Source organism: Leucopleurus acutus, assembly GCF_964270905.1.
Source record: "Leucopleurus acutus genome assembly, chromosome: 16".
In the NCBI taxonomy this organism is placed as follows: Eukaryota; Metazoa; Chordata; class Mammalia; order Artiodactyla; family Delphinidae; genus Leucopleurus; species Leucopleurus acutus.
Genome location: NC_139158.1, coordinates 8,252,795 through 8,271,083, shown reverse-complemented (window position 1 = coordinate 8,271,083; position 18,289 = coordinate 8,252,795). Strand labels below are relative to the sequence as shown.

Here is an 18,289-nt window from a genome sequence, read left to right as displayed (position 1 = left end):
CAAGACGCGATGTCCAGGTTCCCCGTAAATGCCATGACTTTCACTGGTGATTCTCAGCATTCAGTTACGTGTTAAGGTTCAGGTTCTCAACAGGATGTCACAGTCCCAGAAACCTCAGCCAGGTTTGCCCGCACTTCTTGGTACAGGCAACCCAGACCCCACAGAGATGTCAGGCTGTGGACAGAAATGCCGTCAGAGCATGAAGTCCAGTGACTGTGAAACAAAAGAAAAGGCACCACTCTCTGGTGGCTGCTGGCCAGTGTGGTAAATGTGGTTCTTAAAAGCGGCCCAGGGCGCAGCAGGCTCACACGTAAGCTGAGCTGTAGCATGTATGTGTTCGGTCCAAGAACATGGGCTCAGGTCTACCAGACGCCCTTCTGAAAAACACCACAACCTGTGCTGTGCATGGCTGCAAAGAAGTGTGAGCTGGGCCTGTGCTTGCGGCCAGGAGGCCCAGGAGGGGAGCTCTCCACAGGGTCTCACCTTCCCTGCCGTCATTATGAGCAGGGCCCACGTTTGGCCAGGGCTGGCCGCTGATGCTACCACCCACAGACCAGGCCCGGCCACGGCCTTGTCTAGACAGGAAGTCCCCTGGCTGCCCCCTCCCGCTGCCGGGGGCCACAGGCAGCAGGGAGGTGGGCGGGCCCGGGTGCCTGGGCGAGAGTGCCCCTGCCTTCTGCAGCCACAGCCCGGAGGGTCAGCTGGCGGCTCAGGGGACAGTCTGTGGCCGAGAGACGGAGGCCTCTGGACTTTGGGCCCTTTCCCCAGCCTGGGGGCCTCGCTGGGTCAATGTGGCCAAGGATCCAGCTGGCAGGGAAAAAAGAATCTGAGCCCAGTGTGCCTCAGAGCACCCCTCAGTTAACAGCCACCTCCAGTGGGCGCCCACAGACCGGCCTCCGCCCTTGGACGGCTCCCCCAGGGCCTGGCAAGTCTGACGCCTGCTGGGCCACGTGCTCTGGGCTCCTGCCTTCCTTCCCCAGCCCCACGAGCCAGGCCGCCCAGCTCCCTCCAGGGCAGGGAGGGAAGCACCAGGCCAAGCTGTAAGCCTGTGCCCCGTCTAATCGTAGCAGGGTGGTACCATCAGACGTGCCACCCGGCTGCCACCAGCCCAGCTCAGGAGTCACGGGGCAATCCCTTCCCTGAACCCATGGTGCTACCCCGACTCTCCAGGTCCCTGCCAGGCTCCCGGCCCCCACCGGCCGCTCGCTCCATGTCTCCAAGGTGACCCGTGACCACCCGGTGCTACTCGGAGCCCGGCCTCCAGCCTCAGGACGTGCCCAGGGCCAAGGACTCGTCCTTTCTTTCCTCTGAGCTCTTAGCATCAGTCTCCCGTTCAACTGAAGATTTCCATCTTCTGAAGGAAAACGATCCAGGTCTTACAGCATGAAGACAGGAGTAGAACTTTGGTCTTGAACCACCTGGCAGTGTCTCGGCAGCCCCGTTGGCAATTTGCATTTCTGAAATTCCCCATACCGCAAGCGAGTTCTGTTCCTTCCCAGCGAAGCGTGGACGCTGAGCTGACGCGGATGCGGCCGCGGACACACGGCATCGGCCCCGCCCAGGAGCGCGCACGCTCACACCACCTGCAGGCTGCGCTCGTGCCCATCCAGCTGCACTTTGAGCTTGTGCAGCTCCTCGATCTCGCGATTGTGCCGCTCGGTTTTGTGGCGCACCAGCGAGCGGTAGAAGTGGATGGTGAAGACCACGAAGATGAGGCCCACGGGCACCATGATGATGGTGGACACGAGGGCGGCCTGCCAGCCCGTGTGGCCCCCGGGGCCAGGTGGAGGGCCGGGCTGGTGGCGCGCGTCCACGGGCAGGAACTTGATCCAGCAGAGCAGTACCACCTCGGCCAGGAAGAGCAGGATGCCCAGCACGGTGGAGAAGCCCCAGGCCAGCTCGATGTAGGGGTGCATGCGCTCGTGCGGAGACTCGCTGATGGAGTTGAGGTTGTGGATGTTGCTCACGGCCTCCACGTTGGGCAGGATGCACGTGCTGATGAGCAGCGCGAACAGGTGCACGGCCACCAGCACCGTGGTGCACGCGCTGAAGGCGATGAGCAGCGGCCGCGGGTATTGGTACTGAGTCTCCAGCTGCACCTCCACCATGGCCACCTGCAAGGCAGAGGGGGCGCTGGGTCGGGGCGCCCACAGAGCAGAGGGCGCCCTCCTCGCTGATCAAATATTTTGAACTTTACTCTTTTTTTTTTTTTTTTTTTTTTGCTGATTAGCTAAAGAAGATCTCATTCAGGGAACATCTAAAAAGTACAGAAGAGGCCAGAGAAGCACTGGGCAGGGCGGTGATCGCACCCTGGATGCCAAGAACGTAGGTATATTGGGGTGCCGGGCTCTGGCCCAGGGCAGAGGCCACGCTTCCCTGGGAACATGCGACTTTGCTGTTGATATCAGAGCCGGGCTGCAGTGGAGCTTAGCTGCAAAACAACTGATGTTTCTCAAAAAAACAAACCTGACCTTTCAAGAGGTAAAAAGAAGTAATGATGGAGCCTCCTGACGGTCCCTAGGCTCAGAGCCGCACACTGGACGGCCTCACACAAGCCACAGGGTGCCTCTCAGCTGAGGCCAAAAGCGGGAGCCAGTAGCCACCTCTCCAAAGGCCGGGAATGGTCATAGAAATGACAACAACGGTGAGGAGGGGAAGCTGGGAAGGGGCTGGGCTGGTACAACTGAGCTGAATCGACGGGAGCAGGAGGCCAACAGGAAATATGTAAAAAGGGTAAGTCAAGAGACAGCAATTCCCAAACATCATTAGAGACGTGGAGGCGGAGGGGCTGCCAGGGTTTGTCACAAGCCCTTTGCAGTACTTAATTTGAAACTGCGCATGTGCTAACTTTGAAAAAATAAAAACGACTTTTAAATGAAAGGGAATAAAAGGCTCACAGAAGGATCAGAAGCCCCTGCTTATCTCTGTAGCAGTGAGTGTCTATTTAGGCTGGGATATGCTCACCACGAGCCCTAAGGGGCTTTCAAAGTCCAGACTGGGCGCCAGGCTCCTGCCACGCTTCCCCAGGTCACACCCAGTCCACTCCACTGCAGCCCACATCCCACCCCAGCTCTGTGGACCAACCCCAGTAGAGGGTTTAGTCCAGGCTCACCAAGGGCCTTCTTCCAGGCACCCAAAGGTAAGAAACCACACCCGTCAAGGAAGGGGGGACAGGGAGGCAGAGAGAAGCCAGAAGGCTTTTCCACTCACACTGTTTGTCTCCTAGAGCTGAGCCATCCCTTTTTTGTTGTTGTTGTTTTGCTTTGGGCCGTGCTGCACGTCTTGGGGATCTTAGTTCCCCAACCTGCCACCAGCCCAGCTCAGGAGTCACGGGGCAATCCCGTGGGAACCCCGGGGCCACAGCAGCGAAAGCGCCAAGTCCCAACCACTGACCATTGGACCGCCAGGGAACTCCCAGAGCCATCCCTGTTTTAAAAAATTTACAAGAAAGATTTCATAACTTCTAGCAACTACTGCCTCTTAGAGTGAGGACCTCATCCTCTCACTCCGTCTTCAGTGAAGATGGAACATTTGGTAGGTAAAAAGAAGATATGCCAGTCCTAGTGGACCACAGCTGAACAGAAACTCAGCAGTGATTATTGCTCCAAAGAGACAGCAGCCACACTACTGAGAGGAGGTGTGGTCCTTTCTCAGTGCCCTTTTAGCCTGGGTAGGCTCTTGTGACCACAAAGGATATGGCCCAACAAAAAAGGATGTTGTAAACTTCAGAGGGTGCAGAGATGAGAAACAAAGATGATTAAAAGGCCTATGAGGAAAGCAGTTTTGTTCCACCTCAAGAGGAGAAAAGGCCAAAGGCCATTTTTCAGTGTATTTATGCAAAGATTTTTATGAAGGAGTCCTGGATCACTGGTTCTCTGTGTTAGGGGCAGGATAAACATGAAGAAATAAGCTTAAGGTCAGGCATAAGCACTTGCTGGAAGAAGGAGCAGCTCTGCAATTCTAATTAGGGAATACATAATATGGAGAGGGAACTCTACCTACAGAACGGCCTGGTCATTTTCCCATGTCCCTGCCCTTATTCAGCTATGGTTTCCACAGTGGACATGCTGATACTAGCTGACGATCTGTATTCATCACTTCTTTCTCCTGGGCTGCTCTGCAGTCTGAATAATTATCTGATTTACTGGGGTCTGTGGCTTCTGAAATATATCCCCAACAGCTTAAGGAAGCACTTGCTACAGAGGAGATACTCCATAAATGCTGAAGAAATGAATTATTATAATAATTCATTATTATTGAATGAATAATAATGAATTATTATTATTATTCAACGGTCACTGTCCTCATTCTAAGGCCACTTCACACCCCTGAAGGCTGCCATTAAGTCTCAAACTACTCCAGAATTCACTCTTTGCTTTACAGCTTTATTCACAGGGCTTGTTTGCAAATTTTAATGAGGGGTGTTGTAGCCTTCAAACTCAGGTGAGCAGACTCTTCCCTAAATTTGGAAGTCCAAATGTTTGGAAGACCAGGGTCTCAAGGGACAGCTGCAGACGGGAAGTGATTTCCGAGACCCAGGCCCCGCACAGAAAGGAAACCGTCCTACTTCATTACATCATGCAGTACTTCTCAGTTAGTTTTCCAAAGTTAAAAAATATATAATAATACATATAGGCCAGAAAAATTCAATGCAGTACATGCATAGTATTACTATGCATTATACCCTACTGGGAGGGTAGAAAACAAGATCTAATTTTAATGGTGACGTCTAAACTTCTCTTGCTATTTCTTAAAGTTAAGCTTGAGAAAATGTTCCTCTTTTAATGTGATGGAAGGAAATCATTTTGAGCCAAAGTTATGTCCCATATGATTGTACACTTTTGTAATTACGTTTTAAGCAATAAAATGCAGGACGTAAATAAGCCTTTGCTTTGAACTACAGACCTCAACCCAAACTGACTGCCCTCTAGACGTGGTGACCTCTGCCCTGCCCTGCCTGAGGTCACGCCCTGACTACAGGAGGTCTCATTTTTCCACGGGTGACCAGTGCCGATAACGGGCAGGCCCTTGTCATGGGAGTGGCCGCACTGGCTCGCTCGGACAGCTTTTTTATTTTCTGCGTATCCATTTGACAGCTGAGGCTCTGGGATATGGAAAAACAATTGTTTTTACATTAAAAAAAAAATGGCTTCCAGCCCAATAGGACCTCTGAGCAGACAACAGAGAAAGAAAAAGGAGGGGCGGCCGCAGTTCTCGCTGGGAATCCGGAATCCTGACATTCCCCCCTCTCTGGGACAATCCCCTGAAGGGATGAAGGTCTGCAGGCTTTGAAGTCAACAGGGGATGTGGCCCTTTTTCAGGGCCCACGGTTTTTCCCCAGACAGACTCTTGTCCTGGGGGATGACTCAGAAGGAAAGCACAGCTGGGCAGCCGGGTGTCAGGCCAGAGGCTCTGCTTTGTCACCCCAGAGACCACATTCAGGGAGCATCTGTGTCCCCAGCTGGGCTAAACTGAGCAAATGCAACCCATGCCACAGTTTCTGCTCAAATTCCCAAACTCTTGGGTGGTGCCTGAGATGTGCAGATGTAGGGACTTTTCCCTGGGAAACCTTGTACCCTGAAGCTATTTTAATTACCCCACTAACTTCCTTGCCAAGTAAATACTGTATGTGAACATGAGAGTGGGCTTTCTGAGGGCTCTGGGGCTTGGGGGCTCCCCTGGATGCCCCAGGCCACCCCTGCAGTTGCCAGAGCAGTCCCCTTGGAGGAGGTGGGACCTGGGCAGAGACTTACTAATGGTCCATCCTGGCTGTCAGCAGGGCCCGGAGGGAGTGCTTTGCTCCCTGAAGCACCACAGGATTTCAATTAGCAAAAGCCCACTTCACAGGCTGTGTTTCCCACCATGTGTTTCCACTCACCATGGCAAAGCCCGAGAGGAGGGCGGACGTCCGGCTGGAGGCTTTCAGCTTGGCCCTGCTCAGGTAGAGCTTCCTCCAGGAGAGGGCCTGCACAGAGTGGTGGTTGGAGGTGACCAGTTCCAGGTAGCTGCGGCGGACCCAGTCCCGGTAATCCATGCCCTTGTGGCCGGGCTCTGAGCAGGCGGGAGTGGAGGGGTCCACAGGTACGTTGAGCTCGGCGCTCATGGTGGGAGCCAGCCTGTGGGCGGCAGAGACACACTCAGGCATCCCAGAGGGTTCCCGGGGCCTGGAAAAGCCAGAATCCAAGTCCCTTTAACTTTCCCTGGGGGCCCACTGTATACACCCTGTGCCAGGGCCATGGGATCCAGAGGTGCACGAGTATGGGGCCCTGGCCTCTGAGGCAGTCCTCACACAGGAACGTGGGGACCACCTGCAGGAAAGGAGGGGCAGGAGTGCATCTCCTGGAACCATCGCAGCATCCAGTGTTCCTCCGCAAAGCAGGAATCTGGCCTCCCACCCCGAGCTCAGAAAGGCTCCAACTGAGTGTGGCTCTTGGGTGAATGGAATTCCAAGGTTGACCAAAAGCACCTAAAGACTCCTCAGAGGGGCACCTATCTTCAGGGAGTAGGGAGCTGTAGTAGTTAGGAAGCTTTTAGGACCTAAACTTCTGGATTTGACCCTGCCATGTGAGCGTGACACCTGACCTTTCCAACCTGCTTAGCTTCACCTAGGGACATCCCCACCCTACCTGGCTCTTAGACAAGAGAGTGGAACCAAAACTGCTTTCCAATGGCCAGGTGCCAACCATGAAATCAACATTTCCAAGCAGCCGCTAAGTTCTCAAATCCAACTTAGATTTTAATCAGCACAGTTCGCCCTGAAAATACCTGGTTTGTATAACTAAGGCCACATCCAGGCTGCAATGGAAACCTTCAGCAAAATGAAAAACTGAATTGGCCAATTGACGTGAGCATGGTTTTTTGTGGGGTTTTTCTGTTTTTGTTCCGAGAAATGGAGGCTGGAGACCCCTCGAGTATCCCAGTAGACATCTGGTTTGACAATAACACACGATGAAGATCAGAAGGGCTGATCTGTCGAGATTTGTGAATTTAAACCCAAATCTCCACTAATCCAAATAGGGGATTGGCGGTCTTGCGTGGCCCAAGGGGCCGGCCCATGCAGCAGCCCGCGGGATCAGCTCGAATTAATCTGCAGGGCAGGCTTCCAGGGCACAGGCACCTCACAGCTCACTTGGCATCAGATATTAACTTGTACCTTCAAGCCCGCATAGGCCCCGTGAAAAGCCTTCTTAAGGCTACCACAAAACAGAGCAGTGTTCCCAGGTTCCAGGGAGCCTGGCTGGGGGTGGGTGGGCGGAGTAGGGGGTGTTCACCAGGGTCAGCGGCTGAGGAAATGCCCCACACTTGATCTGTCCACGCCAATCCCTAAAGGATTCTCTGGGAAGGTCCTAGGGGCGGGGAAGGCCTCTCTCTTTTGGGGTGCCTTCCTCTTTGTCTTCCACCAGGCTGCGGAGGCTCGGCTTTTACCAGCCAATAGGGCCCCGGGAAACAGTTCTGTGCTCTTCTATTTCTGCCTGGGATGCCAATTACTAGGTCATTTACAGGAGGGCCGACTTGGGAACCTTGGTCACCCCGTCCACATCTGCAGCCAGCAGCACTGCTTGCAAGCACTTCAATCACAGGAATGTCCCTTCCCTTGGGGAGAATTCAGAGAAATGTTGTTCACTAACCAATCCATTGGCTGGCTCCAAATAACTGAGAATGGCGTCATTTGGAAATACACTTTTTTCTTTTTTTCTCCCCCTACGTATCAGAAGTGAGCCCACAGGTATGATGAAGACACTGTCCAGTGTGTGGTGGGGTGAAAAGCACAAGCTTTGCCCCCTCAGAGGATCCGTCTCTCCATCCTGCATCCAATAAATGCTTCCTGAGCCCGAAGGTAAGACTGCATTTGGTACTTAAGGATCAAAGATGAAAGGTGAGGATGTCCCGTGGGGGAGTGAGATAAGGGCAGGGGGATTCTCATCCAGTGAGTTAAATGCTGCTTTAGTGGAGGGGGTGTGAGGGCTGAGGGAGTGCAGGAGGGGCTGGCTGCCTCTACTCTTGACCCAGGAGAGGGGCCCTTCTAGGGAGCCAGGACAGGGACAAGGACATAGGTAGTGAAGGTAGCATTGGCAAAGTGGGACCCTCCCTCAAAGACAAGACGCTGCCCACATGGGAGCTTCTGAGAGGCAGGGCAGAAAAGCTAGCTGCAGAGGGGGTCAGGGAAACGGGGGTGGAAGGCAGGATGCAGGGAGTACGTGGAGCCTGGAAAGTATGACTGTGCTGGACTTGCTCTGGAGGTGCCCGGATGCAGGGGCTTGGACAGAGCTGGTGAGGGAACAATGCAGGCTCAGTCTGGCCTGTGTGCTCAAACGCTTGGCCGACTGGGAGGGGCAGGAGGGCCTGGTGGCCTCCAAAGGGATGTATGGGGTGAAGAAGAGGGAAGCACAGGGACCATCAATGAACGAGAGCTGAGCTCAAATTGGAAAGTGGAGAGCTTCATGGGCAGTGAGGTCTGACGGTGGCCTCTGGGCCATGGTGGCCTCTGGGCAATAGGCAGGCCGGCCTCAGCCCTGCAGATGTCCTTCGAGTGGCAGGGTTTGGGAAGGAAGGGCTGTCTGTCTGCTTGGAGCCTGGGTCCTGAGGCAGGCCTGTGGGTCCTGAAGACAGAAAAGCCACTTCCTGCAGAGGGAGCAGCCCAGACTGGATTCAGATCCATCCGCACCCTTCCAGCCCCAGCGTCCTACCCTGGGCCAGGCCTCCTCCCCCTGCCTCCCCAGCTCCAGGGGCAGAGTCTGGTCCTCACACTCCGGGGCTGGGCTCAGGCAGGGGGTGGGGTGGGTCAAGATGGAGCCCTGCGTTTCTGTCAGGTGGCAGAGGCTCCAAAGGATGCTCTCCTGGCTGAACCTTGTGGGTTTTTTGGTTTTGTTTTCATATAAGGGGCAGGCAGAGAAAAGAGGTCTTGTAGCATAACAGTGATGCTCTCTCTAAAGATTAGCTATTCTCCTTGGCAGGGCTGTTGGAAACATTTCCGGGCGGTAGGTTTTGGGGTTTGCCTGTCTGAACTTCCTTTAAACATCTGGGGCACGAGCAATGGCGAGTGCCACGCAGAAACGCCTGTTTCTGACTCTCTTTTTGTCACACCCGTGCAGGGCGGGGGCCCAGCCCCTCCTGCTCCCCTGGGTCTCCTAGAGGAGTCCGCCTGCATCCCTGTCCCTTCCCCTCAGGAAGCCCCAGCAGCCGCAGGACCCGCATTCTGCCCGCACCCGCGACCTGAGTCCTCTCGGCGCCGCACCCTGCCCGGGGAGCCCGCGGGGTTGGGGTCACCTGGCCGCCTCCCAACCCCGCAGACGTCGCGCGTCCCACGCCTGCCCAGGAGGAAGCCGGTCCCCTCCCCCGTCGAGTCTCCTGGTGCAATTCCAGTCCCCCGCCAGACCCCCCGCGGCGAGCACTCACCGTGCTGCTCTGCCCGCCCGGCCCGGCTCCGGCTCGGGCTCGCGGCAGGCGGCGCTGGCGTGGCCGTGTGGCCGTGTGGCCCAGTGGCCCTGTGGCCCGGCCGGGGCGCCGAGCGCGGCCCCCACCCTCCTTCCGCCCGTCCCTCGGGGTCCCCCGGCCCCGCCCCCGCCAGCTGCCCCGCCCCCCGCCGGCCCGCCGCAGCCGCTGCCCGGGCAACGGTGCGCCGCCGTCACGTGACCGGCCCGCGGGGGCGCTGTGGGCCACGTGACACTGCGGGCCGGCGGGGGCGGGGCTCGAGGCCCCTCCGGGGGGGCCCCGGGGGTCCCAGCTGCGTGGATGCTGCTCCCGCCGGGGCACCAAAACCCGCGAAAGGTTGCTCACGTCTCCTGCTCCCTGGGCGCGCCGCGGGTAGCAGTGAGCAGGGATCCGCGCGCGGCAGCGAGGAGAGCCGGAAGCCTGGGCATCCCTCGCTCTCCCGCCCCGCCGGCCGCACGAGCGCCCTGGGCCCTGGCGACAGAACGGGGAGGCTGCGCTTTCTCTGCCCCCCGGGTCTGGCCAGCAAGTCCAGGTCAGGGTGAGCCCTGCTTGGCCCGAGGTGTGGGGGGTCTGAGCGCCGAGTGGGAGCACGGGGTTCCAGGGTGCGCCCCGGAGAACGTCCGGGACCGGTCACTGACCCGGTGGTGGGGTGGGATCCCGTTATCAGACTGCAGGGTGTGCGGGGGGTGGGGAGCGGCGGGGGGCGTGGGGAGAAAGGGTGTAAGGGAGGCTCTGTTCGGGGAGATGTGGGTGGCCACGCCCGAGTTTGCCGGGCGGACGGTGGCACCAGGCAGAGCGCGCCCCGGAGCTGGTCGCCCAGACTGCACCCTCACCCAAAGTCCCAGCGAGACCTGCCGGGTCCTAACCCGGGTGCAGCATGCTTGGCGCGCCGAGAGCTGTTCTCAGTAGGCAGAGCACTGGAGGAGAAAGTGTTTCTGCGGTGCCTCTGGCTCCTTCCGTCCGAGACTGCAGGGAACCTCTCCCCGGGAATGGTGAACTCTCCGGTTTTACAACCGAGACCTTCAAACAGGAACGGTCTTTTAGGGAAGTACACGTGAATAATTCAGTAAGAGAAGAGATGGGTTCCTATCAACCCACCGTGCCACACGGGCCCTCAGAGTACTTCCTGCGTGCCCTACATAGGATTTTTCCATCTGTCACAACATTGGACCGTGACACATTTATCCAAACGGAAGAAAAAAGAGAGAGAAAAATTCCGCTCGTGTCAACCAGTCCAACTTTTCTGACAATTGGAAGAGTAAACGTTAGCAGATGCCAGGGCAAACCCATTTATACTGCAAGACGCATTTTAGGGGCCAGTGCTGAGAGCCAGGACGATACCTTTTAATCCAGGAGGACACTTAAGAGCAGACTAAGCCAGTTTCCCCCTGGTTACTGCCCTAATAAAGGGCGGAGGAAAAGCCCAGGGTCTGATTACCACCCGCTCCCCTGGCTGCAGGAAAGAGATCACGGGATTTCAGGGAGCAAAGTCCTCAGAAAGCATATAGTGTGGCTTCCACACCTCAAGCAGCGGGAAAGTGGACTGGAAAACAGGAAGGAAACACTTCGCAAACATCAGTAGTTGCCTCACAGATGAACATTCTTTCAGCAGCAGAGTCATTCGCTTTCGATCTCACCCTTGAACCCTGACTGCACATCCTTTAGAAACCTTTTAAGCCAGTTAGCCACGCCCCCACCCCCGAGCACAGCATGTCTGGGCAGAAGCAGAAGGTAAGTCACAGTTACCAGGGCTTTTCAGAGCTCGTTTCCTAACCAAACCCAGAAGATGGCTTTCCCCACCCTGGAAGATTAAGGGTGGTGACTGTGTTGAAAGGAGAGAGATTTAATGATCACAATACAGTAGTTGCAGGCCCCCTCAGGCGCCCAGGCAGTTGAGTTGGGGCTACACAGAGGCGAGGAGGTTCAGGTACAGGTCCACGGTACCAGCCACTCAGCCGGGATGTCTGGGCTCCAGTTTGTGCTGTCATTCTCGGCAAGTCGCTTCCTCTCCCGAGGCCTCGGCTGCCCCACATTTGAAAAAGACCAACTCTGGGAGGCATATCCCAGGGGTCAGCCACCTTCTAGTTGCCTCATCCACGTGTGCCCCCTCGTTCAGTGAATGCCATGGTCCTTGCTGTTTTCCTCTCTCCCCTAGGATGGCCTCACACCTGGTATGGACAATGTATCCAGTCCCCTGACACGGCAGTTCTGTCCCCTTGGCCATCCGCTCCTATGGCCTAGCCCTTATTATCATCACCTTCTGTGAACTCCCCCGACCAGGGATCGAACCCAGTCCCTGGCAGTGAACACTCTGAGTCCTAATCACTGGACCGCTGGGGAATTCCCAGCATGAACGCTTAAATTCAGATATCCCACTTTCTGACGCTTCTTCCTCACTCAGTCCCCCATCACTCCCCTGACTCTGACACCTATTTTTCTCCCTCTCAGCCTCCTTTCGGCTTCTCCTACTGACACCTCTCCCCACTTCTCAGAGAGCTGTCATCACTTCCTTTGTTTCCTCCTCAGCCATCTGCAGTCTGCTGCCCTTTGTGCTGCTAAGTCCAGATGTCTGGGCCACTGCCCTGTCTGTCACCGGGTCCCCCTCCTTCCATCTGGAGACACTCCTTCCTTCTCTGGTGAGGCCACCGGACATTCCCCGGTGCAGGCCTCTCCTCTGCCATCTGTCCACTAGATACGGCTGTTTCTTAGGGCCCTGTCTGGGTCCCTCTCTCCACGTTTCTGTCTGAGTGGTCTCACCCACTCCCGTTTTGCCTGAGGGCTCCCAGATCATCACCTGCAACCCCAGTCTCTTCCCAGCCTGGCAGGGCGTGCCCCAAGGCCCGCCAGCTTCACCAGGCCCTCAGCTGAATTCCTCATCTTTCCCTCACACACCTGGCCCACCTCCTGGTCACCTGTCCCAGGGCAGTTCCACCACCCACCCAACTGGTGACTCTGTAGATCTGGTGTCATTCCTGACTCCCCTCCTCCCCATCAAGTCCTGTGAATTCTCCCACCTACATGTCTCTGAAATACCCCCTCCCACCCCTGTGTCCCCCTCCTGCCCCTGCATCCCCCTCCTCCACACACTTCTTCCTCCCCCCGTCCCCCCCACCCCCGTCTCTATTCTTTTTTTTTTTTTTTTTTTTTTTTTTTTTGCGGTACGCGGGCCTCTCACTGTTGTGGCCTCTCCCGCTGCGGAGCACAGGCTCCGGACGCGCAGGCTCAGCGGCCATGGTTCACGGGCCCAGCCGCTCGGCGGCATGTGGGATCTTCCCGGACCGGGGCACGAACCCGTGTCCCCTGCATCGGCAGGTGGACGCTCAACCACTGCGCCACCAGGGAAGCCCTATTCTTTTTTAAAAAAATAATAAATTTATTTACTTATTTTTGGCTGTGTTGGGTCTCCGTTGCTGAGCACGGGCTTTCTCTAGTTGCAGCCAGCGGGGGCTATTCTTCATTGCGGTGTGCAGGCTTCTCATTGCAGTGGCTTCTCTTGCTGCGGAGCACGGGCTCTATGCGCACGGGCTTCAGTAGTTGTGGCACGTGGGCTCAGTAGTTGTGGCTCACAGGCTCTAGAGCGCAGGCTCAGTAGGTGTGGCGCACGGGCTTAGTTCCTCCGCAGCATGTGGGATCATCCCGGACCAGGGCTCGAACTCACGTCCCCTGCATTGGCAGGCGGATTCTTAACCACTGCGCCACCTGGTCTGTATTCTAACTCAGGCCGTCGTCATCCCAGGTCTGCGTTACTCCCCTTGTCCAGAAGTCCTGGGTCCCATGCCCACGCAGCACCCTGTGCAACACGCCACTGATCTTCTCTCATCTGTGTCCCTGACCGGGTCTGGAGCGCCTTGAAGGTGAGGACTGTGTTGCCTAGCAAAGTGCACTTAGGAACCCTTTGCATTTAGCCCTTAGTTCTGCTCAATAAACGTTTACTACATTCTAGGGAATAAGAAAACTGCCTGAGGACTCGCCCCAGGTTAATTTCTAAGAGTGTTCTCCTTACTGAACTAGGTTAATATATAGTTATTGTAGCTCACTTTAGTCAAGTATGCCAAACAGTAAACATAAACTTCCAAAAGGGGAGGAGAAGAAAACATACCTATTTCCAGTGATGATGCCAAAAGAAATGGTTCCCACACAGCTCTGCTTCCACGCAGCCTGGAAACCAGGTTTAGCTACATTCCTATTTCCTAAAGTCAATAGAACGTCACTCCTCTAACACAATTTATTTTTTTCCCCAAAAGATAAATGTTGAAAACAGAGAATTCAAAATAGTGATGGTACTTTGTATGCTCCAAACCAGTGTTTCACAAGGTATGGAGGGGGAGGGGAGCCATAGTGGAATCCCCTGAGGTACCTGCTTAAAATGCCTAATTAGGGCCTGAACTGCAATGAATCAGTCTCGGGGGTGTGTCTGGGGTCTGGATTTTAAAAAAATATTTATTTATTTGGCTCCCCGGGTCTTGAGTTGCACCATACAGGATCTTCGTTGCAGCACGTGGGATCTTTAGTTGTGGCATGTGGGATGTAGTTCCCCATCCAGGGACCTAACCCCAGCCCCCTGCATTGGGAGCACAGGAGTCTTACCCCCTGGACCACCAGGGAGGTCCCTGGGGTCTGGAGTTTTTAGGTAGGCTCCTCCCCTGCTGCTGCACTGCGGGCATCAAGGCAGAGAAGGTGACTAACTGTGTCTACTCGTAGGTCCTTCCTGCCGTAGGAGCAGTTTTTCAGGTGTGAACGACTTACCGGCTTGCTCTCAGTCACTGAGATTTGCTCAGTGACATTTATTGAGCACCTATTACGTCCCAAGCACTGTGCTGGCGCTAGGGGTCAGCAAGGAGCGGGACTAGCAGGTCCTCACTGTCACGAGCTCAGCTGAGTCTGGGGGCACATGCGGGCTGCTAGTATGACGGGGCCCGGGCGGGGGAACGAGTGATGGGGCCGTGGAAGAAATGAAACAGGGTGGGTGGAAAGCTGAGCCCCACGGGGGAGGAAGAGGCAGAGCCAGTGTTCCTGAGGCAGGAACTGCTTCCCGGGGTGGGGCCATCGGGAGCAAGAGGGAGGGAGGGGATACGGCACGAGAGGGAAGCAGGCAGGGGCTGGATTGAAGGCCTTCAGCTCCTATTGTAAGTGTGAGGGAAGCCCTTGCGGACTTAAGTCAGAGGGATGGCAAGATCTGGTTTTCTTTTTTTTTTTTCTTTTTTGGCCACGCCACAAGGCATGTGGGATCTTAGTTCCCCGACCAGGGATCGAACCCGTGTCCCCTGCATTGGAAGTCTTAACCACTAGACTGCCAGGGAAGTTCCTGGTTTCTGCTTTTTTAAAAGATCACCCTGGCTGCTTTGTGGAGAACAAAGTTGGGGAGTGGGGTGTTGTCAAATTCAAGTTGTTGTGCCCGACACGCAGTGAGGCCCAAACAAACCGAAACGTCAGAGTTTGGAGCAGAGAAAGGTTAATTAGTCCAGGAGGTGCCAACCTAGCAGATGAGAGACCTAGGCTTGTCTCAGATCCATCTTGCTGGCTGGCTGGGGCGCAAGGTTTTTAAAGGTGAAAAAAAAAAAAAAAAAGGTAAAGAGGGTCTTTGTGATTTCAGCTTCCTGATAAGACCTTAGTTGCAACCTCCTGGCCCTCATACGTCTTGTGACCCCATGTGTCACTGGTGATCAACCTGTCTGTTCCTGCAAAGCAAACTAGTAAATCATGGTCTTGTGATCCCTTAATTTCTTTCTAAGAAAGAGCAAAAGTAATGGTTGAGGTGTTTTATTATTTACGTAGAGCCTATGTAACTGGTTACGACTTTCAATTCCCGCTGGGACCCTGCTGTTTTCTTTAGGACTTTGGGGGCCTGCTCTTTCCTGTGTTTCTGTGTTCCCTCACTTCCCTAATTAGTAACTGCTTGAATCTGCTCTTTGGAACTCAGGGAAAGTCTAGGAGACTAAAGCCTTTTTCTACGAACAAGAACCAGGAGACACGGAAAGGCTTTTGTATCCAGGAGGGCCCCGTAGGGTCCTGATTGACTTCAACCCCCCTCTTTTCTTTGATTCTCCTCAATCTTGAGGGGGACAGGAGCAGGACAGAAAGGATATAAAGTTTTGGGTAGAGAGGTTAATCATAGACTCGGCAGAAGAACTTGGTTTTGGGGGGAGTTGGTTTCCCCCAAAGAGGGAGTAGAGTAGAAAGAGGCTACAGCATCCGTCCAAGCTAGAGACGCTGGTGGTGTGGACTAGGGTGAACAAGGCAGAGACCATGAGAGTGAGCAGGCCCAGCGAGATGGACGGACGTGGGGAAGCCGGGAGCAAAACAGGAACCAGCGATGACCCTGACTCCTAGGTTAGGGGCCCAAGCAACTGGGTGGAAGGTGGTGCAACTCACCGAGGTGGGAAGATAGAGGAGGAACGTGCTTAGGGGGTGAAATCAAGGTTTTCTTATGCTGAGCTCACGGCGCTCATTAGATATCCAAGGGGAGACATCGGGTGGGGGGGTGGACACGAGTCTGGGCTCCAAAAGGAAGTTGAAGCCAGAACCTCAGACGACATCAGTGAAGCTAGTATTTAAAGCCACCTATTAGAGATGATCTCCTGGGGCTTGAGTACTGACAGTAGAAGACTGTGCTCTGGGTCACCCCAATATTCAGAGTCTGAGCGGCAGCGAAGCAAGCGAGGGAAAGGTGGAAAGCGAGCCAGGAGGCAGTGCCGGCAGGAATGCTAACAGGAGAGTGGGAAACTGAATAGGATGCCACCGAGGGGCTGGACTGGGCAAAACTAGAGAGATTTCAATGGGGTCACGGGGAGGAAAGCTCGCAGGATGAGAGCGAAGAGGTGGAAGCAAACGCAGAGAACCCTGGGGGAGTTTAGCCGAGAAGGGGAGGAGGTGAGTGGGGTGACAGTGGCAGGAGGGCACGGGGACAAGGGCTCCTGTTCTGTTGCTTCTCAATGGGAAGCACCGGGCTGCTCGCTGCCGGGAAGGGGCCAGGAGACCCGGGATGAAGTGCTTCTGTGAAACAGTTACGGCAAGGGGCGGGGAAAGGGAGAGGCCTGGGGAGGGAGGACACGAAAAAATGCCTTTTAGAAAGTGGGAGAGTGACTCTAGGAGGGTAGTATAAGACCTCAGGAGAGGAGGGGAGTGCTGGGTTCCTGTGAGACCCCCCATGATCCCACATTCACCTGGGGCTGGTCAGTCCAGCTGCCTGGTTGGGTGAGATAAAGGATTGATAGCCCCAGGGACTGTGGCTCTAAAGTACAATTCCTTGCTTTAGGGAACATCTGTCCCTGTCACTGCAAGGCTGCACACCCACGTCCACTCATTCTCCAAACACACACACAGTTAACTCTCCTTCATGGTAGTTAGATTCCATAAAGTGGCCGCAGACACTGGATTAGCAGACACTGAACCAACCATTCCTGCCTGGGGAAACACTGGGCGAGGTTTCTGTGAGCCTCGGGCCACATCCACCAATCAACATACAGCCTTGTTTTGTGTGTGTTTTTTGTTTCAAGACACTTTCATTAGTATACATTACTGATTCACTAGTGTTGAACTCAGAGCATCATGACTCAGGCCTGAGCGAAGGTGCTCTAAGACACACCCCAGCCTCCTTGTGCTTAGAAACACTAGCTGGAGCTTCGGCACGGTGCCTGGGGGCCATTTTGTTTAAATGGCAAAATCATCAAGAAAAAGCAGAAAAATGCAAAGAAAGGCCTGCGATTAAGTAGGTTTGAGCTAAAACAAGAAGGCCGAGTGTCGCCTTGTTTGGCCTCAGCCGGGAACACGTGCATCGGGCAACTCAAAATGTTGCTACTTTGCGCATGCAAACGGCAGCAAACGCACCAGGGGTATTGATTTGGGGGTTACGAATAACACTGAGTGAATAGGCCAATTCACAGAAATAGAACCGGTGGGCCATGAGGTGCAACTGTATTTAAAACTATTAGATATTATGACACACATTATGCGAACACACACACACAACACACAGCGGTCTCACTAAAGGAATGGCCTTATGCCTGGCATCCTCCCTGCCAGGTTTGGGCTCCGCATGCCTCTCCCTGAAGCGGCACAGCCCTGTGGGGCTGGGACCGGCAGGATGGACGCTGCAGTCACACTGCCTGGGTTCATGTGGCAGCTCTAACACTTCCTTGCTGGGTGATTATTGGTCAAACCCATTTCACCTGCCTTCCCTAATCAAGGTCACTTAAGACTTGCAGTCCTCCAAGCAGCACGGAGCCTACACAATAAGATGATTCCCCGAGTTGTCTTCCAGGAGCTTGGAGTCAGCTGTGTCTAGTTTGAGCTGAGCTGGTTAAGACTGGATAGGACCACTGACCTTCCACATGGGTGGCCTTTTGACGTCAGAGAGCCACCCTCAGATCGTGCTAAGCGCCTCTTGTTTTTTTCCTTTGGCCACGCCACGCCGCTTGCAGGATCTTAGTTCTCTGACCAGGGTTGGAACCCGTGCCACCTGCAGTGGAAGCGCAGAGTCCTAACCGCTGGTCCGCCAGGGAATTCCCACCCCTCCAGTTTTGAAGGTGCAGAGGCCCGTAGCTGAGCCACACCTGCTCAGGATGACGATGACCACGCCTTTTCCCAATCACCTATCCCCACGCTCCCCACGCCTCGGACCACCCTGCTGCTTTATTGGTCATCCCATAATATACCCCGAGCATCTTGCCTTCCGGGAGGCAGGTCTGAGCCTTTCTCTTCTGTCTCCCCGCGTGGCTGCCTTGTGAACTAAACCCTCTGCTGCAAACCTCGGCGTCTCAGCGATTTGGCCTGCTGCACGTCACGCAAAAGGCTCGGGGACAAAGATGGTGAGCCGGCCGGGGGTGAGTCCAGACGGACCTTTCGCCCGTGGCTGGTC

At 55.2% G+C, this 18,289-nt stretch overlaps 1 protein-coding gene across 2 annotated transcripts; it reads right to left on the bottom strand.

Moving 5' to 3' along the window:
* Positions 1-1,392: 1,392 nt before the first annotated feature.
* Positions 1,393-6,118, bottom strand: ORAI2 (ORAI calcium release-activated calcium modulator 2). 2 transcript variants are annotated; one of them, XM_082857965.1, is made up of 2 exons: positions 5,879-6,118; positions 1,393-2,114 (listed from the first exon to the last, which is right to left on the bottom strand). In XM_082857965.1, the coding sequence occupies exons 1-2, from the start codon at positions 6,101-6,103 to the stop codon at positions 1,575-1,577; spliced, it is 765 nt and encodes a 254-aa protein (XP_082714091.1). In that variant the 5' UTR covers positions 6,104-6,118; the 3' UTR covers positions 1,393-1,574. The 2 variants fall into 2 exon arrangements, with proteins under 2 accessions (XP_082714091.1, XP_082714092.1); XM_082857966.1 differs by having other exon boundaries at positions 1,393-2,173; positions 5,875-6,109.
* Positions 6,119-18,289: the final 12,171 nt, after the last annotated feature.

What these genes read in the sequence shown, in the direction of transcription:
- ORAI2 (XM_082857966.1), bottom strand. Translation starts at nt 6,103, where the DNA reads ATGAGCGCCGAGCTCAACGTACCTGTGGACCCCTCCACTCCCGCCTGC. An exon ending in CTCGGGCTTTGCCATGGTGA is followed by an intron (nt 2,174 to 5,874) that starts GTGGAAACACAT and finishes ATATTTGATCAG; the next exon opens with CGAGGAGGGCGCCCTCTGCT.